This window comes from Accipiter gentilis, chromosome 32 (genome assembly GCF_929443795.1).
Source record: "Accipiter gentilis chromosome 32, bAccGen1.1, whole genome shotgun sequence".
In the NCBI taxonomy this organism is placed as follows: domain Eukaryota; kingdom Metazoa; phylum Chordata; class Aves; order Accipitriformes; family Accipitridae; genus Astur; species Astur gentilis.
The window spans coordinates 5,918,005-5,941,341 of NC_064911.1; the positions used below are offsets into that span (position 1 = coordinate 5,918,005).

General features: G+C 41.5%; 1 protein-coding gene across 4 annotated transcripts in view; it reads left to right on the plus strand.

Moving 5' to 3' along the window:
• Positions 1-23,337, plus strand: part of MORC3 (MORC family CW-type zinc finger 3) — a 36,251-nt gene that overhangs the window by 2,731 nt on the left and 10,183 nt on the right. For 2 of the 4 annotated variants that reach the window (XM_049834764.1, XM_049834766.1), the window contains exons 2-12: positions 6,516-6,588; positions 12,136-12,268; positions 13,392-13,604; positions 13,875-14,024; positions 16,002-16,149; positions 17,351-17,482; positions 17,758-17,877; positions 18,287-18,384; positions 22,753-22,857; positions 22,968-23,090; positions 23,223-23,297. In XM_049834764.1, coding sequence (XP_049690721.1) covers positions 6,516-6,588; positions 12,136-12,268; positions 13,392-13,604; positions 13,875-14,024; positions 16,002-16,149; positions 17,351-17,482; positions 17,758-17,877; positions 18,287-18,384; positions 22,753-22,857; positions 22,968-23,090; positions 23,223-23,297 — 1,370 coding nt within the window. The remainder of the gene's footprint in view (positions 1-6,515; positions 6,589-12,135; positions 12,269-13,391; positions 13,605-13,874; positions 14,025-16,001; positions 16,150-17,350; positions 17,483-17,757; positions 17,878-18,286; positions 18,385-22,752; positions 22,858-22,967; positions 23,091-23,222; positions 23,298-23,337) is intronic. The other 2 variants (XM_049834768.1, XM_049834767.1) reach the window with 2 other exon arrangements.

Sequence of the window (23,337 nt, forward strand, 5' to 3'; positions counted from 1 at the left end):
TAATTAAAGTGGTCCTTTGATGAAATGAAATATAAGGGGACAAAATGGGCTTAAATATTTCCTGATGCATTCATCAGGAAATGATGTGTTGTTGCTAACAGCTGGTATGCTCTGAAGCAAGCTACAACGGTAATGGCATTAAACCACTATTCTCTGTTTTTTAATCTGGTTTTGTCGTGTGCCCTTGTTTCAGTGCCTTACATGAGCAAATGGTGCTCTCTGCTCTGAGGTAGACTTTCCCATGAACTACCCAGTGGGATACTCATTTGCCTTTTGCTGGGTGAAAAGATATTAGAGCCAAGAACCAATTTGTTATAGTTTCCATGTTCCAACCCATATCTTCACTTTTCATATACCTGTTCACAGGTTCCCAGTTCTGTGTACCACTTTCCAGCCTTTCTCAAAACTTTACCACTTGAAACAGCAATCCAGAGAAGATCAGCATAATTCTGGTGTTTGTTTATAGAAGATGCTGTTTCTTTAAGCTGCTTTTTTTTCTCTCAAAGTTAATCACTAGTATACAGCAGTGAAATGAGGGATGGACAAGCATTGTGTTACACAGGCAACATGTGAAGAGATTTTCTTGCTGTGCACGTGTATGCTTTGCTTCATGGAAAAAAGGGCACTTGTTTGCAATTATGTCAGTGTTAGTGACACTGAGATTCTTTCCTTCATCAGCATTGTCTGGTGATCAGGGGAGGTTCACCACTGTGAGTTCATGCCTTTATCAGAACTATAATCTGGACTTTTTGCCAAGTCCATATTGCTGAGGTTACAATGCCAACAGTAACTCCAGAGGTCCCAATCTACCTTGTGTATGGTTAGAGTTTTTTACTGGCTAGCAGCAGAGGAATATTTTAGCAGTGAGTTGAGCAGATGCTGAATGCTTGAATGTGCATCTGTGTGGTGGGGGGGGGGTTTAAGGGTTAGTGTTTATGTTTTGACAAGGAGGGATTTCAGGCAGAACACCCTCTCCTCTCCCCCTCCCCAGTTGTTCTTGTATATTTTGAGCATGAAGCTTAGAAAGCAAAGGAACAAATGCTGCCAGCACTGTAAATGTTGAAGTGAAGAGAATGATACAGAGGTCTTAAGAACCACTGAGTTACTGTATGGCAGAGGAAGAAATTGAGAAATCCTTTTAAGCATGTGCCACGGAATATGTGAGGTTTCCATTAATGGGCTTGATGTAATTTTCTTCTTGGATTCTAAATTATTGTAACTATCTGTTAGGAATTTGAAAGGGGTACAGTGACTTAGCCTGACTCAATTTACCAGATTTTCTAAAACTAGAGTTTTAAAGCACAGATGGCAACGAAGAATGTGATGTCTGTTCATGCTTGTACTCTAGCTTGATGGAGAAATGCAGGGATTAAGTTGCAGTCTGAAAGTGTGTCCTGTGCTCTTACGACCTTAGAATCAAGGTGAGGTTTCTTGGCAATTTATGTTATCTGGACTAGGGCTGCTGCTGCTGCCTTACTCCCACTCTGGTACCTGGCTCATGGCTCTAGAACTTGCTTGTAGCATTATTCCTTTTCACTGATAAATGAGCTTGGAGACTTGAAGTGGTTGCTTGCTTTTATTTACACTTTACTAACTATATAAAAGTGCTTGTCAGTGTAGTAGTTCTGTAAAATTTATGAAGTATGGATATGCACACACTATATAAAATCAGAAAAATATTTTTAAATATATGATAATGTGGATTATATTATGTTTTCTGATGTAACTACACTGTGCAAGGACTATTTCCAATGTTATATGTTCATAGATAACTGCTTTTTATGCCATCAGCATAACTATGGTAATGAGGCTTAAGCATATATGTGCAGTGGGTTTGTGTTAAAGGCCTTGTAAAAGTGTAATTACAGATATTCTCAGTGGTAATGGAAATGCAACTGTATCAGTTTCAGTAGTTAAATTTCTCCAAGCATTGCACTGACAAATCCTTAAGTTGTATGGTTATTTAGGTCTTGTTTTCCTAGTCTTTTGATCTAGGCGAATATATAAGAACCCAGCCTTTCATAAATTACTTGAGAATACTCTTGTCACTGACACCTATAAGATACATCCCATAAATAGGTACTTTATTTGCATATTCTCATCTAATCCTAGTAGTGGCTACGTTCTTCTGGTTACATCTTATCATAAGTGAGTTTAAAATGTACGGGATCAAATATTTATGGGGAATAAACAAGAGGAGTTAGAGACGTGAGCATGCTTGCAGGGCTGCGATCTCATTGGCATCGTGCAGACACGGTGGGATGGCTTCTATGACTGGAGTGTTGGAATGGAGGGGTACAGGCTGTTTAGGAAGGACAGGCAGGGGAGATGAGGAGGGGGTGTTGCCCTCTATGTCAGTGACCAGCTGGAGTGCATGGAGCTCTGCCTGGGGATGGATGAAGAGCTGACCGAGAGCTTATGGGTCAGGATTAAAGAGAGGGCAGGAACAGGTGACATTACAGTGGGGGTCTGCTACAGGCCACCCAAACCAGGAAGACTGAGCTAATGAGGCCCTCTGTAGACAGATAGGAGCAGCTCCACATTCACAAGTCCTGGCCCTCGTGATGGACTTCAGCCACCCTGTTAGAGGAACAACACAGCAGGGCATAAGCCGTCCAGGAGGTTCCTGGAATGTGTCGATGATAAATTCCTCCTCCAAGTGAGAGAGGATCCAATGAGGAAGGGTGCTATGCTGGACCTTGTTCTCACCACCAAGGACGGGCTGGTGGGGAATGTGAAGCTCAAGGGCAGCCTTGGCTGCAGTGACCATGAAATGGTGGAGTTCAAGATCCTTAGGGCATTGAGAAGGGTGCACAGCAAACTCGCTACCCTGGATTTCAGGAGAGCAGACTCTGGCCTCTTCAGGGATCTGCTTGGTAATGTACCATGGGATACAGCCCTGGAGGAAGAGGGGCCCTAGAAAGCTGGTTAATATTCAAGGATCGCCCCCTCCAAGCTCAGGAGCAAGGCATCCCAACAAAGAGGAAGTCAGGCAAAAACACCAGGAGGCCTGCACAGATGGACAAGGAGCTCCTGGACAAACTCAAACACAAAAAGGAAGCCTACAGAGGCTGGAAGCAAGGACAGGTGGCCTGGAAGGAATACAGAGAAATTGTCTGAGCAGCCAGGGAACAGGTTAGGAAAGCTAAAGCCCTGATAGAATTAGATCTGGCCAGTGATGTGAAGGTCAACAAGAAAAGCTTCTATAGGTACGTTGGTGATTAGAGGAAGACTAGGGAAAATGTGGGCCCTCTCCAGAAGGAAACAGGAGACCTGCTTACCCAGGACATGGAGAAGGCTGAGGTCCTCAATGACTTTTTTTGCCTCAGTCTTCACTGGCAAGTGCTCCAGCCACATTGCCCAAGATGCAGAAGGCAAGGGCAGGGACTGGGAGAGTGAAGAACCTCCCACTGTAGGAGAAGATCAGGTTTGAGACCATCTAAGGGACCTGAAGGTGCACAAGTCCATGGGACCTGATGAGATGCATCCGTGGGTCCTGAGGGAACTGACAGATGAAGTGCTTAAGCCACGTTCCATCACATTTGAGAAGTTATGGCAGTATGGGGACTTCCCACTGATTGGAAAAGGGGAAACATAACCCACATTTTTAAAAAGGGAAAAAAGGAACACCTAGGAGTCTATAGGCCAGTCAGTCTCACCTCTGCCCAGCAAGATCATGGAGCAGAAACTGTGCTAGGGATCGTGGAAAATAAGGAGGTGATTGGTGACAGCCAACATGGCTTCACTAAGGCCAAATTGTGCCTGACAAATTTGGTGCCCTTCTACGACGGGGTTACAGCGTTGGTGGATAAGGGAAGAGCAACAAACATCATCTACCTGGACTTGTGCAAAGCATTTGGTGCTGTTCCACACGACATCTTTTTCTCTAACTTGGAGAGACATGCATTTGAGTGATGGGCTACTTGGTGGATAAGGGATTGGCTGGATGGTCACACTCAAAGAGTTGCGATCAGCAGCTCAATGTCTGAGTGGAGACCACTGATGAGTGGTGTTCCTCATGGGTCGGTTTTGGGATCGGTGGTGTTTAACATTGTTGTGGTTTAAGCCCAGCCAGCAACAAAGCACCATGAAGTTGCTCGCTCACTCCTTCCCCCCGGCCCCAGTGGAATGAGGAGGAGAAAACATAAATAAATACTCGTGGGTCAAGACAAGGACAGGGAGGGATCACTTACCACTTATGGTCATGGGAAAAAACCAGACTCAACTTGGGGAAAGAACAAAATCAATTTAGTTTACTACCAATCAAATGAAAACAAGCATAATGAGAAGTAAAACCGAATCTTAAAACACCTTCCCCCCACCCCTTCCTCCATCCTGGGCTCAACTCTGCTCCTGGTTCTCTCTACCTCCTCCCTCCAGCAGCACAGGGGGACAGGGAACGGGGGTTAGGGCCAGTTTGTCACACCTTGTCTCTGCCGCTCCTTCCTCTTCAGGGGCAGGACTCCTCACTCCTCTCCTGCTCCAGCATGGGGTCCCTCCCACAGGAGACAGTTCTCCATGAACTTCTCCAGTGTGGGTCTTTCTCGTGCACTGCAGTCCTTCACAAACTGCTCCAGCATGGCTCCTTCCCATGGGCCGCAGTCTTTCAGGAGCAGACTGCTCCAGCGTGGACTTTCCCATGGAGTCACGGCCACCTTTGGGGGCACCCAACTGCTCCAGCGTGGGCTACTCCACCATGGGCTGCAGGTGGGCATCTGCTCCCCTGCTCCCCTCCGTGGGCTACAGGGGGACAGCCTGCCATCTCACCACGGGCTGCAGGGGCATCGCCTCGCCTCCTCCGGCACACCTCCTCCCCTCCTTCTTCGCTGACCTTGGTATCTGCATGGGTCTTTCTCTCACATTGCACTCTTCGCTGCAGGTTTCCCCTTCTTAAATATATTTATCACAGAGGCACCACTGCTGTTGCTGTTTGGGTCAGCCTTGGCCATAGGCAGATCTGACTTGGAGCCGGGGAAGCTTCTGGCAGCTTCTCACAGGAGCCATCCCTGTGGCCCCTCCCCTGCTACCAAAACCACACCACACAAACCCAAAACAAACATCTTTGATGGTGACATAGGCAGTGGGATTGAGTGTACCCTCAGGAAGTTTGCTGATGACACCAAGCTCTGTGGTGCAGTTGACACGCTGGAGGGAAGGGATGCCATCCAGAGGGACCTGGACAGGCTTGAGAGGTGGGCCTGTGCAAGGTCCTGCATATGGGTTGGGGCAATCCCAAGCACAAATACAGGCTGAACAATTAGTGGACTGAGAGCAGCCCTGAGAAGGACTTGAGGGTATTAGTATATAAAAACCTGCATATGAGCCAGCAGTGTGTGCTTACAGCCTAGCAAGCCAACTGTGTCCTGGCCTGCATCAAAAGAAGCATGACAAGCAGGTTGAGGGAGACGATTGTCCTCCTCTACTCTGCTCTCGTGAGACCCCACCTGGAGTACTGTGTTTAGCCTGGGGCCCCCAACATAAGAGAGCATGGACCTGCTTGAGTGGGTCCAGAGGAGGGCCACTAAGATGGTCAGAGGGCTGGAGCACCTCCCCTATGAGGACAGGCTGAGAGATTTGAGGTTGTTTATCCTGGAGAAGAGAAGGCTCTGGGGAGACCTTATAGCAGCCTTCCAGTACATAAAGGAGGCCTACAAGAATGCTGGAGATGGAAAGGACTCTTTATCAGGGAGTGTAGTGATAGGACACGGTGTAACGGTTTTAAACTGAAAGAGGGTAGATTTAGATTAGATATAAGGAAGAAATTCTCCACTATGAGGGTGGTAAGGCACTGGAACAGGTTGCCCAGAGAAGTTGTGGATGCCCCATCCCTGGCAGTGTTCAGGGCCAGGTTAGATGGGGCTTTGAGCAACCTGGTCTAGTGGAAGGTGTCTCTGCCCATGGCAGGAAGGTTGGAACTAGATGATCTTTAAGGCCCCTTCCAACCCAAACCATTCTATGATTCTGTGAAATTGCTAAAAGCGCAAACCACTAGTTGAGAGAATCTGACAGGTGATTTTGATCAATATGGGCAAAAGGAGCAATGACATCAGACAGTAAGCCACTGAGTATATGAGGTGCTGCTCACTTTTCGGATTAAGTTTAACATTCATGATTTAAGATGTACTTTTTTAACATTTGAGAGCGTGTACTTATGTTGCTAGATTTGGACTAAGGCTTTGATGTTTTCTGTAACCTCTAGCATCAGTATATAGCAATAGTTCCTTATATTTTTATAAAGGTAAAGAGAGTTTGATAGGATGACAATATAACATGTGCCCAGAATATAGTGTGATACTGTGCTGAATTTTGTATTGCTCTTTTGTCTTTAATAGCTGTATTAATGTTCCCTTTAAAAGGTGCTACTATGCCAATATCTAAAAGTAAATTAAATTACAGCTTTTTGGTAGTGTTGTACGAAACAGCTTAATTTAATGTTACTTTATTTAATGTACTGTTTTCTGGCTTGGTGTCATGGAAGAGCACAAACTAATGCCATTGTTTGTGGTTTATTTCAGCTTTGTCCAAAGTTCTTGCATACCAACTCGACCAGTCATACCTGGCCTTTCAGTGCGATTGCAGAACTTATAGGTAGGTAGATCAATAGTTTGCCTGAGTACTTGACTGTAATACTTTTTTCTTGTTGTAAAACTTTTTTCCTTTAGGTAGGGGAAGGAGTTGATCCTATTGTTACCATTCAGAATATTACAATATATTGGTTTGGTAGTCAGATTGACATTTTTCTTTCTTAATGGCATATGTACTACTGTTGTCCCACAAGTAGGGTTTGATGCCTGGTGTGCAATAAGCCAATCTTACGCACAGAGCCAAAATATTTATTTATTTCATGTTTGCGCAAAGATGGGTGCTAGATGATAATTCCACAAAGATAGCACACCACACCAAAGAACTACAACATATTTCTCCTGTTATGTGATTAGTAAAAACCTGCCTAAATTTACGTTCATTGGTTGGTAGTCACCATCTCATCTACTATTGGTTAATTATATTTAAATTAGCCTTGCTTGCTATGTAAATTAGCAAGCATGTTCCTTGTGGGGGTGGGGTGGCAAGTCTTTCCAGTTTTGAATTGTGTCGGTGGTCAGGATCTCCCCCTGCCGCCTTTACCTTTCCCCGACTTCGTGCTTCTTTGGCAATCATCCAGCCTTCTGTGCCTTCTGGAGCAGCATGTTTCTTTTTTATCAGTCTTTAGTTCCTTCTTCAAGGGTATAGTCATTGGCAAAGCATGCATTGTTTATACAAAGTAACCAGGCCTACGCAATGAAGCTACTGATTAATGGTCATTCTAAATCAAGCAGTGTCACTATGACCTAGGCATTAACCAACATATGGCTTTACTTAGTCTACATTTTAGCTAAAATCAGATTGCAAAATTGTCAGACAACTGTTCAGCAGCATTTCCGCATAGAATTCTCTTAATGCTAAACTATAAATTACCTGGACTACACTACCTGACATCAGTTGCAGGGGCCTTGTAGGATTTGCTGGTTTCTTTTTACTGAGTTTATTAAGGATTGCCAAATATAGAAGACTGTAGGACCAAGTGAATTCATTCTCTTTTAGTCCACCACAGCATACTGCTTTTTGCTGTTCCCAGGCCCAGAGAGTAGTAAGTCTGAGTTCACGTTCCAGATGCACGTGAACACTTGCATCCTGCACAGACACAGCTGGCCATGGACAGGTTAGCACAGACAGGAGGACAGTAACTTTGCAAGAACCTACATAAACACAAGCAGTGCTTGAAATGTGAACAGCATAAATGGCCTTATCCTATTCCTGCTTTCTGGGTAACTAAAGTTCAGTAGTGGTGCCTATGCATACTTTCACTCACTTATCACTTGTGCTTACCCAGGGTTCTGGGCATTTTGCCAAGATCTGTGAGTCTTTCCAGTACCTGTTGTGGTGGTGCAGCCCCCCCAGGCTGCTGTGAGATCTCAGGATAAGCCATGCATGCTTTGGGAAAACCTCCCATTATGCTGTGATGTTGGTTGCAAGTGCAGTGACTTTTCAGTCAGGCATTCTTTGGCCGCATCTGGGTCATCTGCTGTCTGAATGGTACATCAGGACCAGCCTGTGTCCTGGGCTTTTTAGCAGTTTCTGGTTTGGACCTTGGATCTCAACAGTTGCTCATTTCTTCTAACTTGTTGGCTTGTCCCACTTGAAGTTTGCTAGCGGAACAAATGCATACAGGCACACGCTGAGAATAGAGAGCACACTGACGCAGGAAATAGTTAGAAATAGTGTTTAGTGAGTTTGTACAACAGAGTGGCACAGGGTCCAACCATACAAGCATGCTGACCAGCAGCCAACTTGCACACAATCAGTCTGTGTTATTCCCCTCACCCATTATAGCATTCTTCTCCCATCCACTTTGATCTTTCCCTTTTCTTTGATGCCTCCTCAAAACATCTAATGGTAATTTTTGTACATTGTCACAATACTCCTGAAGCATCCTAATTTTCTTCTTTTGGGTTACCAAGTTTCTGGCTGAACATCTTCAGGGTTATACTTGAGTGGTTCCTCTTAATGGTCCATCCATCAGTGTCCTAAGACTTCTGCTCTTTGTTATTGGCTCTGTTGTCCGTTGTTAGCTAGGGCTTGTGTATCCATTCAATTTATTAGCTCCTGTTGCTCATCTTGCCTTTGATTCTGAATAGCAGTTAACTGGATATCTTCAGAGTTGCTTGTTTTCCGAGTTAGGGAATGATTAGAAGACTTTCTTTAACTGGTTCCTCAAAATAAAGGTGTGGTTTGGAAAGATTTGCCAAGCTTATCTAGCAGTTCACTGCTGCCAAAGGGAGCAATTCTCCTGGTCACACATCCCTTCGCTTCCTGTGCATAGGAGCAACAGTTTTGCTGTTGCTAATTCAGAAAATTGACCTAACAAAAGAAAATAGGAATTTTTCAGCTAGATAAGGCCGGAGCTGTCACAAAGGAGGAAACCAGAACCATGTGGCTGCAGGAAGGGCTGGCTGTTTCAGGGGTAACTATATGTTAAGTCATTTCGGCTGTTTTATCACCCCATGCCATACCTGGCTGGAATGATGGTAGATGTGCTGTGCAAGGCATGCAAACTTGTCTTCTTCCTTTGCCTCTGGTTTGTCATATGTGTTACTTTAACAAAGCTTCAAAGCATAGTAGCAACATACTGGTTGTAAAAGCTTCGAGTTAATCACGTTGATTTAAATAAGTTTTGTAATCTGTCTTTCACATGCTATACCATATGCTAAATATCAAATAATGTAAATAGGGTTACATTATGGAGGCCTGAATTTTAGTTTACGCCAACTTACATAAAACATTAATGGTCTGTATGCTAAAATTTGCCTTTTAAGCTCTAGTCTCTCCTGTCAACTTTTTGATGGTTATATTGCTGGCTTCTCCCCTTAGTCCTCAGTCAGATTAAATTTAGGTGAACTAATGCTGATGCTTAGAAGAGGGTAAATGGGACATCTAGAGAGAGTTGGTGAGCTAGCAAATCAGAAGACCTCCACAAATCATGGTCTTAAAAGAATACTTCCAAACTTTAAATTGTACTTGAAATGTCCTCTTCTGTTGATGCTGAAATATATTTTATGAACTTTCACTGTGGATGCAGTTTGTACTTCATGCTTAAAGAAAGCAACCTACCAAGCTGATTCCTTTTTATAGGCCACAGTGTTGGCTTGAGCTCTTTATTTATGGCCCTCAGTTGAACCTGCAAAACAGGCAGTGGAGGGATGCTGTGCCATCACATCCCACCCCTCCTCTTCCCTGTGCTTTCCCCACACACACAAATTCCATGAGTAGCACAGTGCTGGGAAAGGGAGGGGAAAGAAATACGATAACGTGGTGTTAGGGCAGATGAGATTTAAACTAGCTTTGCTGCAAAGAAACGTTTGTGGAGTCATGGTTTCTGTTTCACTTGTGGTAGCAATGCTGCAAACTCTTTCAAATCCTGTAAACAGAAAGTTTAGTCTAAAGGCTTTTGCACTTCCCTTCTGTGAAAGTCATACCTTCTTAGATTTGAACAACTTGAACTAGCAAAATATGTATTTGTGACACTTAGCTCTGTTAATATGGATGTGGTAGCAGAGCAGCAACAGTTTTTTCACCTAAATCTCCTGTGCCTCTGGAGTCAAAATTTTATATTTCACAGCAGTATCTGGGATATGGGAAATTTGGCTTCAGGTTTTTTGCTTGCCTTTTTTTAGTGTCTCAGATTTGATTATCTGAAGTTGTGATAGTATTTCAAATCTGATTTCCCAATTAAAAAGCCTGCAGGCCTGCAGCAGGTAAGATGTTGTTGCATCCATGCATATTAATGATGTGTCATTGTCTGCACTGTAGAGAATAACCTAGCTTCCTGAGAGCCAGTCAGTAGAGATGTTTGCATGGCTGGGAGAAAGTAAATATTGCAACAGCTGCTTAGGAGACAGGAAATGAAAGTAGAAACTTGTCTTGGTTTCGTTTTCTATTCTCACATTTGAGCTGCTCATCTCCACCTAAGTTTTTGCCTCTATGTTACTGTCACCTGCAATAGCTGGGAAATTGTGTGTTGTTTTCAGGCAAGTTGTTGTGGTTTAGGCCTAGCTGGCAACAAAGCATGATGAGGCCACTGACTCACTCGTCCCCCAATGCAGGATGGGGAGTATAAAATAGAAAGAAAAGCTTGTGGGTTGAGACAAGGACAGGGAGAGATCACTTGCCAATTATGGCCACAGGCAAAACAGGCTCAACTTGGGGAAAAAAACCAAAATCAATTTAATTTGTTACCAATCAAATCAAAACAGGGTAATGAGAAGTAAAACCAAATCTTAAAACACCTTTCCCCCACCCCTCCCTCCATCCTGGGCTCAACTCCACTCCCAGTTTCTCTACCTCCTCTCCCCAGGCAGCACAGCGGGACAGGAAACATCAGTTCATCACACGTTGTCTCTGCCGCTCCTTCCTCCCCAGGCGCAGGACTCCTCACGCTCTTCCCCAGCTCCAGCGTGGGGTCCCTCCCACAGGAGACAGTTCTCCATGAACTTCTCCAGCATGGCTCCACCTTCCCATGGGCCACAGTCTTTCAGGAGCAGACTGCTCCAGCGTGGACTTTCCCATGGAGTCACGGCCACCTTTGGGGGCACCCAACTGCTCCAGCGTGGGCTACTCCACCACGGGCTGCAGGTGGGCATCTGCTCCCCTGCTCCCCTCCGTGGGCTGCAGGGGGACAGCCTGCCATCTCACCACGGGCTGCAGGGGCATCGCCTCCTCCGGCACACCTCCTCCCCTCCTTCTTCGCTGACCTTGGTATCTGCATGGGTCTTTCTCTCACATTGCACTCTTCGCTGCAGGTTTCCCCTTCTTAAATATATTATCACAGAGGCACCACCGCTGTTGCTGTTTGGGTCAGCCTTGGCCATAGGCAGATCTGACTTGGAGCCGGGGAAGCTTCTGGCAGCTTCTCACAGGAGCCATCCCTGTGGCCCCTCCCCTGCTACCAAAACCACACCACACAAACCCAAAACACAAGGTTTGCCAGGTTTTAATGCAGCTATCTCATTGTAATGTTTTGATTTAATATTGTCAACTATAAAGAAGATTGGGTTTTAGGAGATTTGGGTTTTAGCATAACATTTACTTTATTAAAAATTATGGCTTCTTGCTTCTGTGTCAAAGTTGAGTAGTATGCAGTGACTTGGCTGAGAAATTTATGTCTGTGCCAGCACAAAAATTGTGCAACTGTATTACATACCCTACTGCAGAGCTGAAAAATGGCTGCAATTTTAGAGCCCCATTAGTTTAGCATGTCTTTTCAGCGTCATAGGCCCATGATTAGGGAACTATGTTAGGCTGCCATATTCACCAAATAAACATATGTGCAAGCATAGCACCATAATAAAGTTAGGGACGGCTGTTCCGCATAGCTGTTTGGCAGTGTTGCAAGACTAGACTAACATTCAGCAGATTGATTATATATGTATTTCTGCTAGATAAGGCTCTGTTGTGTGCTACATGTGGGTTTAAGTAGCTTTGGAGGAGTTACTATCTGACATCTTCACTGGAATTAAAGACTTTAAAATATGTTCTCACTTAAACTGTTTAATTTTTGCATTTTAGTATCCCACCCTTGTTTGCTTTCTTTCTCTTCAGATAATGCTTATGATCCAGACGTGAGCGCTAAACAGATATGGATAGACAAAACAGTGATAAACAACAATATTTGCTTGACGTTCACTGATAATGGAAATGGTATGAACTCAGAGAAGCTACACAAAATGCTAAGGTGGATAACTTATTTTGCAATTTTTTTCTTGTAAAAATTCCAGCTTCTAGTTCTGTTATTGCTCAGCTTGCTACTTTTTCTCATATGTAATTGACTAATTTTGTTCATAAACTTAACATTTCTGAAGGTGAGCAATTATCCACATGAGACTCTAGAATAGACAGATGCTAGCAAAACTTTCATACAACTTTGTCAGTATATTTTTATCTCATAATTTTCTCTTATCCTTTCTGTCAACCTTCCCATTTAACTTTCTGTGCAGTGGTTGTGCTGTGTAAACTCTCTGTAGTGTCCTTGAGTGGAGCTAAGGAGAATTTAATTTATTATTATTTTTTTTTAATCAAGATTACTTTAGTTTAACTTGGCGAGCAAGAGAAAAAGCGAGATTCAGTTCAAACCCTTTGAAGTATTGAAAATAGAAGGTATTGTGGGAAACTCAAGGGAATGGTAATCATGTTGATGTTGTTTGTCTATTTATCTTTAAATATTCCATATGGTTTCAAGTGATCTTTCTGCAACTTTTGTTTCTACAGTTAGTAAAGAGGTTGCTGTTCAGTTGCTCTTTTAGTATGAGATTGCTCTGCCTGCAGATAAATCTCTGGGTTTAAACTTGAGCAAGCTTGAATTCAAACTGTTATTTCTCTTTTTCTGTTGGATACCATAATTAATAACTTGCTTGCTAAATTCCACGTTCCATATACAGTTACGCGTTTTACTTTAAATGTAATGTGTAGTTACTAATGGAAGATTTGTAGATCACACATTTTCAAGCAAGTGGGGGGGGGGGGGAATCTTTAGGGGCTTTTGTTAGTATTTATTGTGAAGCCACAGGATAACTATTAGAATCCTGTAAGAATGCTTAGTGCATACTTCCAGAGAGATGATATTTCTTTCCCATATTTAAGGTGAAACTAAATTTCCCTGAATTCTTGCAGTGTGGTTTTAGCACTGTTATATGGCTCACTTTCAGGATTTGCTGAACTGTACATTGTTTAATAGTACAGTAGACCCTGGTCTCTAAAACGAGATAAACTCATTGTGTTTAAGTCTAATTTGGTAAGTCTGGCACGTATCAAGTTTTATAGGGCCTTTTACACTCTTCTAATGTTTTCTTATGTTTCAGCTTTGGCTTCAGTGAGAAATCTGTGATGAATGGCCGTGTTCCAGTGGGACTGTATGGAAATGGGTTTAAATCAGGGTCCATGCGCCTGGGAAAAGATGCAATAGTCTTCACCAAGAATGGAGAAACCATGAGTGTGGGCCTGTTATCTCAGACTTTCCTTGAAGTCACAAAAGCAGAACATGTCATGGTTCCTATAGTGACATTCAACAACGAACATATCCTTTTAACAATTTCTGAAGAAAAGTTGTGGGTACATGCAAAATTTGGATGATAATATCAGTAAAGGAAATCTCCTTGGCTAGCCTTATGTATACCCCAAATAAATTGTAAGATGCAAGGAAGGCTATAATTTGTTAAAGCTTTTAAATTTGTTGGAGCTCTGAGATGTGGAATGAGAACCTGTGAAGTGAGTACTGTTGCAGAAGTTTCCTTATCTTCTGAAAGCTTACTTCATTCAGAGTTACTCTCCTTAACATAATGCTTACGACAGATCAGTGATCCAACAGAATCCAAAAACAGCCTCAAAGCCATCTTAACACATTCTTTATTTTCTACTGAGGAGAAATTACTGGCAGAGCTAGATGCTATAATAGGGAAAAAAGGAACAAGAATTATCATTTGGAATCTTAGAAGGTAAGATGAAGTCCAGTCTCTTGTATCTCTCATTTAGTTTATGTTAGCTCTGAGTGTATGCAAACGTACAAGGGTTGGGGTTTTTTGTGAAATAATTCCAAAAGACTGTGGACAGTTAGCTGTAACTGGGAAACTAGGCTCAGACTTGCATGGTTGAAGGGCTGTAATGTTGCGTCAGAACTGTTGCTAATATCTCAAGTAATAAAGCAGAAGGAAGGAAAATGTAAAGGACTTTTAAGATAAGATACTGTTGCTTTTTCCAGAAGGAAGATTGAAATAGATAAATTATAAATCTGTTATTTCAGACCTATAAAATTACAAATGCAAAAATTCAAACAAAAAATATTTGCATGTACAGGCAAGTATTACTGTCTTTTTAAGTTTGGAGTCAGCAGTATCCTTCTAGAGCGATTTAGGCCTTTCTAAACTTCTTAACTGTTTATCATAAAATAAATAGAAATCCAAGTAAATACATACGGTTGTGTGTATTTATCTACTTGACTCTGGGGGATTGTTCATGGTAGTATAGATTTCCAGCCTTTTCTAGCTTTGACTTGCTTGTTGCCTTTTTTTTTTTTATTTAAACGGCTATTGCTGTAGCAGTGGCAGATGGGTGTCATCACTTCCCATCTTGTTTCCCTTTCTTTCACATCTTTGCTTCTGCCGTATTAGCAGGGAACCTGTCTGATGGTGTGTCCAGAAAAGCTTTAGCATGTCTTTAACTGTGACAGCACTAATTGGTTGGGAATATTGTCTTGTACTGTGTTCTTAAGTGTTTAGCTTACTGTAGTTTTAAATACCTGAAATAACAAGGTATCCATAGGAAACAATTTTGAACTGCTTCGGTCCTATGGAGTTGGCAAGAAATTAGCTTGGTTTTCAGTTTCTTATCTTTATTGTTGCCTATCAGAAAAGGGGGGGGCAGGAAGCCACACCTGAATGAGTATAGATTAAATGTTACAGTCAATTATAGCAGGTGAAAAGTTTGGGGTTTTTTTATTTCATTAATTTCTTGCAAGTATTAGAGCCGTGAATCACTCTTAGCTTAGGAGATTTTAGTATAAGAAAGCTGGAGGTAACAGATGTATTACTGATTCTGGTTGTTTCCCCTTGCCACCTGCTACATAAGAAAAACTTGACCTCCTTTACACTTCAGAAACTAATTTGCATTGCCCAGGTAGACTTTCATTTGGTTTTAGATATGAACTTTTTTAGGAATGTGCATCACGTCATTGCTTGAGCAAAAGAAAATACTGTGAACTCAGCTGACTGGGCAGGATAACTTTCATGTTCTGAATTTTGGAGTGCGTTCGTGGGAAGTTGTGGGAAAGAACACTTTTGGTGGGATTCATGTTGTTTCTGATAAGTTGTAATGAAATCTACTTTAAAAAAAAAAAGAACGGAGCTGTTTCAGTATTAAAAGACTTTATTTCTGGAATATTTCTGCCAACTATGCTATATCTCAATGTTGTGTGCAAAGGTACTGCCAGTATACTGCAATGTATATATCTGCAACTAAATATAGTGTATACATGTAGTGAGTGGTCCAATAAGAAATTGTGATAATTATCGAGTTGGAAAGCTGTGGTGTCATTTTTGCAGCATTAAAAATCTTAGGAAGGCAATCAGTAGTGTTCAGAAATTTTGTGTTTAGAACGTATGCATGTGTCTTGGTCCATCCAGAATTTAAAACTGATACTGACAGCTTTTATTTTTAAGTGTGACCTGTTTAAGTTAGAATTCATCAATGTCTCACTTGCTTTCACTTCACTTGTATTCCTTGGATATCAGAAAGGAACTGGTGAACTTTGTTTATGTGAATTTTAGCAAATCTATGTGGAAAACCAGCATGACTCAAAGGAATTCCCTTTCTCTTGCGTCCTTGTGATACCCGCTGGATGTGCCACAATATCTTATCTTGTGGTGGATTTTCTTTTTTCCATAATTAGTATGGTTTTTTTAAATCTTATTTCTTAGAGATAAAAATGAAAAAACAGAGTTTGACTTTGACAAGGATAAATACGACATCAGAATTCCAGAAGACTTAGATGAAACAGGCAAAAGAGGGTACAAAAAACAAGAGAGACTGGACCAGATTGTTCCAGAAAGTGACTACTCACTGCGAGTATGTATAACATCTTTTAAAATTTGTTTGCTTACTTTTGGAAGCTGGAGGGTGTTTGGGTTTTTTTTAGTGTAATGTACTATACTACAGAAGTGTTGACTGGGGAAGGACAAATGTTAGAATTTAAATGTTAGGGCAATATGTCAACATTAATTTTGAAAATTGAAGGTGGAATGTATTTGTGAACTTGTGTAAACATTTGCTGTTTATTTAGAAGAAAATTACTGGGATTTATATAGTCTTGTACATAACTTTTGCTGTTAAATGTAGCCATCATTATCCACTAAGGATTAAGAAAGAAATGCAATCAGTAGCTTCAGAAATTAAGTAGGGGGGGTGTGGTTGTCAGCACAGTAAACAGTCCATCATAGTGCAGGTATACGTGCATATAGCACTGATGCTATCCCCATGTGGATCTTTTAAAACAGTGTCATTTCTAGGTTTCGAAAAGAGGTAAAGGAATTGGGAAGCAGCTCTGTTGTTTGAATACATGCAGGGAGACAGGGACAAGGCTTTTCTGTAGGGTAATTGATATGACCATTGTCTCCGCTATTGATTCATAAGCTTTGAAGGCTTTTTTTTGTAAGAAAGCACATCGGGAATTAGTGGGTGTTCTGGGCACCTCTTGTGGATGGTATTAGAAAGTATTATTGCAGTTGAACTAAAACCTTAAATTATTCTAAGACTCACTGAAGTCCTATATCCACTTCAATTACTAAAAGTTGTAAATATAATGATAAATGCAAATTAAAATTCATAGATCTACAGGTTTATAAGAAGATTGCATAGCTATTATCAAGCTATGATAATATGCAGTTGTTTGGAACAAAGTTAACACACTTTTTTGTTATTTTAAAGGTTGTAATATAATTTTTAAGCTGTCAGTAGGGGATAAAAAAAAGAGAGGCTTGTGTGTTTGAGAGCTCTTTTAGTGGTAAAAATGTATCTTCAGACACCCAATTAACTTGTATTCATAAAAGTTGTCCTTCAGTTGCTATTTATTTAATTTCTGATATATGTATGCTTATTATGCACACTTGCATTACCTATTTTTCCAGATTCAAGTTGGAAAAAAATACATTTCATAAAATTTAATTAAAACTTGAGTTTCTCTTCCTAAAGATAATGTGTATTGTAAAAATATTCATATCTTGATGTTTGGGGCTTTTTTTAGTAACAGCAGTTACTCTATGTTTTGTAGGCTTATTGCAGTATTTTGTATCTGAAGCCAACAATGCAGATCATTCTGCGAGGACAGAAAGTGAAAACACAGCTGGTTTCGAAAAGCCTTGCCTTCATTGAACGTGATATATATAGGCCAAAATTTCTGAATGTATCCTTTGCTAATATTTACATCATTGCATGCTGAATTTAATGATGTGACTTTATATGTAATCTGTCTGGATTCTGCTGGGTAAGTTGCAGTTAAACTAATGTGGGTTTTTTTTGGTTTGGTTTTTGGGTTTTTTTTGTAAATACATACTGAAGAAATTATCTCAATATAAAAAAAGAAAGTTCCAGGACCCAACTTAGAAGGAACACTCAGAGTAACTATATTTTTTGTGTTACATGAGATTAACAAGATTTTTCCTTAATATCTGGTAAAAGGCTAAAACAGTAAGAATTACGTTTGGATTTAACTGCAGAAACAAAGATCATTATGGAATAATGATGTACCATAAAAACAGACTCATCAAAGCTTATGAGAGAGTTGGCTGTCAGTTAAAGGTAAGAAATTAAAGCTCAAAAATATTTAAAAATCTTTAGAAATCATTTTCACTCAAACACTGACTCTAAAAAAGAATACAGATGAAAACGAGGATACTAATGTATCCTTTATAAAACCACCTTTTTTAGTTTGTACAGCAGTTAAAAATTGTATTAAATTGTATGCAGTTGTTTTGATGTTTGTTTTTGAAAGTAAGCTTGATACACAAAATACAGGCCTGGGCATATCTTTCAGGACAAAAAGAGGGGTGAAACAGAGGTTTTTTTTTTTATTTAGGGGGTTTGTGACAAGAGGTTTTTTTTTTGAGAGGAAGAGTTTTTACCTAGTGTATATATAGCTTATAATTACATCTGACAAACTCTTGCAGTATTAGCACAGTTTTTCTTGATAGATCTTAATTTCTTACAGGCAAACAACATGGGTGTTGGTGTAGTTGGGATTATTGAATGCAACTTCCTAAAACCAACTCATAATAAACAAGATTTTGACTACACAAATGAATACAGGTAAATGTATATTTTTATGTAGACTGTCTATTGAATAGTGTTGTTCACTGTGACATACCTGACAATAAAGGCGGCTTCTTTTCTAAGTAGTAAGAATAAAAGCTTATGTTCCATCATTAAACTGCATGACTGTTCTGAACAGTAGGGGTGGGTTGTTTACATATACAGTGGTCATACTGCATTCATTGTGCAGTCACTGAAGTCTAGCCTATGATACACATCATTTTAAAGCAAGTGCTCTAAAAGTGGTTGGTTGCAATTCTTCCCCTCGCTCATTGTAGAATGAGCGCAGAATAACTCACTGACATGTGGATATTTGTATGGTACATGACTAAAATTGTGATACATGAATCCCACACTATCAACTTTTTTTCATAACAAATTTTGTTTGGTCTTTTTTTGGAAAAGCGTTGTTGGATATTTTTAAGCCCTTCTTTTCAATTTCTTTCCTAAGAGTGGCCTTGAATGACCTCAAATCCTCTGCTACCTGATAGACCTTTAAAGTACCTGACATCCTGAAGGCAGCAGTGATTTAGGACACTGTTTCAGTTTTTGTTTCTAACTCAGGGTTGCCACTTTTTCACATATCTCTATCCATTCCATCAGTCAGTATCTAGTGTGATATTTCCTATAGTTAAACTGTGAACCAGATTGGGAACCTAGTCTGACTTAAAATTTTCAGAAATTATAATTGGTTTTAAGCCAGGTGAATTTCCTAGTCTGTTCACACTGCTTTGCTTTGAATCAGTTGTGCTGGCATTGTGGAAAGGGGCGTGTGGGGGAGGAAAGGCTAGAGGGGATGAGTTCCCTAAGCAGTTTTCAGGCTAAGGTGTAAAAACTGCCCAGGGAAAATTATCTGAATACAAACCCTGAGAATTGTTCCGCTCTGTATTACTTTCTTTCCTTTCATGATGACAAGCCTATTTTCTGTTTTCTGTGCTGCTTCATGTTAAGGGGTATTAGGAGCAGCCATCTTCTCCAGCACCTCTGTCCCAGGACTCCCTCCTGCACAGCCACTGGAGCCCAGCCTGGGGATCCAGGGTTTCTGCCCAGGCTGAGGGATGCAACTGCCACTTTCCTGTTTTCAGGTTCAACCAGTAGCAAAGCTGAGCACATGTCCCAGAGACACACACACACAGAGGACACTGAAATGGCTGGTTACACAGACTGCTGCAGACAAGGTGCACTTACATATAGGACTCACTTAAAACACAGCCAAGTCCCCTTCCTCCTCTTTGGCTTGTACAGATAGAAGCTCACAGTGAAGGCACACACGTGACACTCTAGGTTCACAAGCACATGTACATTTGTGGATCCCCTGAGTACTGGCACGACCCCTCTGTCATCCTTGTACCCCTGCCTGGATCCCAGGCCCTGTTACCTACTTACAGGTCCCCTATGCACTGGCTAGTACAGTTTGATGTTGGCTAGCAAACGTGTGCACTCACACAGACACTCCATATTTGCAAGTCTCCCTGGGTATGCCAGCATGAGCCCTTCCCTGCCTGATAGCTCTGCCTGGACTTGTGGTCTCCTATTCACTGCTGAGTCAAGTTTGGAGTTTGTTAACAAATACACATGCACACCAGCTCGCCGGGACTGGAGAAGATGCAGCCACTCGTCCCCCCACCAGCAGCCAGCACCAGGCATGTGGGCTGTGACCCACAGTCCTGCTCTAGCTGCCAGCACTGAGTCCCTCACTCATGCTGGTCCACCCCAGGCACTTTTTTTGGGAGGACACACCGTTCCTGCCTCAGTGGGTGGCAGCTGAGACCCCCACTTGCACTTGCAGCTGACACCACACACCCAGTTTTGACTCCAGGAGTTGGCACCAAATCCACTCAAACACACAGAGCTCTCACCAGTAGCTGGCACTTAGTCCTTGCCGTACACATACGCTTGGGCTAGAGAATGAGATTATGTAGAGCATTAAGAAAATGTTAAATAAGAAGATACAAGAAGATAGGACAGACTGTGGGGATCAGGCACAGGGCTCAGCCAGACAACTGTACTGACCAAACCTGTTTTACATGCAACCAGCTCCTTTTATACCCTTTTCTATTTACCCCTCCCGTTGTTCCTCCCTGCTCCCCCTTCCCCATGCACATTGCTTCATCAGTTGGCATAGTTCCACCGACCCCCTCCAAACATCCTGGACCCTCAGGTTTGCATCCTTATCAGTTGCAAAATTGCAGTTTGCCTGCAGTTTCTTGATAGCCTGTCAGTTAGTGTGACTGACCAGGTTTGTTTCTGGTTATTGTCTTTGTTAACGCTAATTGATCGGGTCTTATGACTCTCTGTGTTTGTCCCCTTCCCTTTCCTTATCCTCCCAACAGAAGAAATAAACATTCTCACACTCCCTATATCCTTACCAGTTAGTGTAATCAGCCAGGTTTGTTCTTATCACTACCTCCCTTGACAGTCAGGTTTGTCTCTGTATGTTCTTGTTTATGGCTTCTTTGACCATATGCCCTTAAAGGAGCAGGCACTTCTGTGTGCCCTAACACTTGCTTTCAGTGTGGACTTAGAAATTTAAGGTATTGACTTGCAAACACAGGTGGGGTAAACTTTGGCAGGAGAAGTCATTACCTTCTTCAAGCTGCATGTTTTGACCTTCAATGAGTTGTGGTTCAGCTTCCACTGGCAAGCTGAGCTGTCCACACCACCTTTCCTGAATTGCTGATTTATATGCAGCTCTGCATATAAAGATAACCCAGAAACCACACCAGAGTGCTGTAATAAACAGAGCTGTTAATTGCAGCAGCTGAGGAGCTATAGGAAGATAAATCTGGTCATTCGTGCTGTTGAAACAGCAGCCTTCTGGAGGAGGAGCAGCAAGCCTGATAGCTGCTACAGCCGCTACGGTTCAATCTGTCTGTATCTTTAAACGATACCAACAGTTTGTGCTGCTCTTTGTAGTGGTATTGCCAGCTTTAAGCAGTTCCTGTGTTTCTATTACCATTGTGCTAGCAGAGTTGTTAAGAAGAACACATGGTAAAGCAGATCAGGGAATTGGTCAAACTGGAAAATAGCTCTTGTGTTAGTTTTTTCAATGCAGATGTTCCCTGAACCATTACTGGTGTGGTGGCACTAACAGTTCCCTTGACAGAGGGTCAGGAATTAGCAACACTGTAGGATAGTCATTGGTGTTGACCAAGGTTTGCACTATGTTCCCACAGGCTGGCACAGTGAGCATCGAATGCTTTTTACTTGTTTCTTTTTAAAAACACTTGTAATGTGGGCATAGAGATACTACACTTGAAAGATCTTTTAGAAAGGTTTTTCTGCAAAGAGTACAGGTTTTTAAAATGTAACTTTCCAGCCCAAAACAGAAACATAAAACTGATGCTGTAATTTCATGATCAGTGTAAGCTGACCTGCCCTTCTTCCCTCTTCTGAAGAGAGATGTGATCCCATCCATGCATTGCTGCTCATTTCTGCCCTTGTGGTGCTTCCTTTTTTTGGCACAGAAATTCATGACTTGGGTCCAGAGGTGATCTAGATTAAAACTCTCTAGGTCAGATTAGTTCACTGCACAATCATTTGTATTAGTTCAAGGGACAGGGTGGTGTAGGTGTTGGAATAAGAGAAGCAGGGAGGGTCTAACTTTCAGGCTTTGGTTATGCAGCCACTTTACTCTGACATAAATTCAGCATGCTGACAAGAGGCAGTCTTATCTCTACCTCACCTGTGGGGCTTGTTGTTCTTCCGCACCACTCCCTCCTGTGTGTGCCAGCTCTGGTAGTCACTGAGCTGCACTATGAGCCCCGATCAGGAAACTAATCCAGCTAAAAATTAACCTAGGGTAAGACTGGCCTGCTCCTTTTAGAAGCATGTAGACTTTGTACTACGTTAAAGTGATCATGTGCTTGCAGTCTCAATGTAGTATTGTACATCAGCATAGGGTAGCCATGAACCTGCAGTTAATGGATGTACAGAAATATCAGCCAAATACACAGCTAGGATTGACATACACAAATACATCTACAAATACACATACACATATACAAATACACACGCTGGATTGACAGAGGTGGGTTTGTACTTTTTTCTTCTATGATTGAGGTTGAATTGGTGAGGTAGCTTCAGGGTTTGCACTGTACATTCACAGTGCTTCTGAATTGAGCACTCTTGATTTCAGTCTTTGACTGTGCTCCAACTCATCTTTCCAGTAATTTCTTTGCTGACAAGCTTGACTTCACACAATTCCTAGTTTATAGGATTTTCTAAAAGCAAAAAGCTTAACTGTTGTGCAATAGAAATATTAGAGTGGTTCATACGTTTGTTCTTTCACTGTAGTTTAAAAAGATTCTTTCTGTGCTAGTATTTGATTATTTAAGATGGTCTTTTAAAAACTTTTCTTTTTAGACTTACAATAGCAGCATTAGGAGAAAAGCTTAATGATTACTGGAATGAAATGAAAACAAAGAAAAATGAAGAATATCCATTAGCTTTGCCAGTTGAGGAGATACAGTGAGTATCACTTCGAAATAAAAGAATTTTACATACTCTTATTACTGTTTTACACTCAGTCATGAAAATGAACTTTTCATGTGAACATTCTGATATTTTTTCCATCACAGAAAACAGCCTGATCAGACATGGGTACAGTGTGATGCATGTCTGAAATGGCGGAAGCTGCCAGATGGAATAGAGCACTTGCCAGAAAAGTGGTACTGCTCACTGAACCCTGACCCACAATTCCGGTAAAATTAGATTTTGATGAATATCTAAATACTGCTTTTAGTTCTTATTTTATCACCTGTTGTAAGCATGGATGTTAAGCTCTTTTTGTCATGGGGTTTTGGTTTGGTTTTTTTTCTTTCTCCTCGACTCAGGAATTGTAATGTGCCAGAAGAACCAGAAGATGATGACTTAATACATCCTACATATGAGAAAACTTACAAAAAAAAGTGAGTACTAGACTTTCTTACAAGTGTCTCAACACTAGAA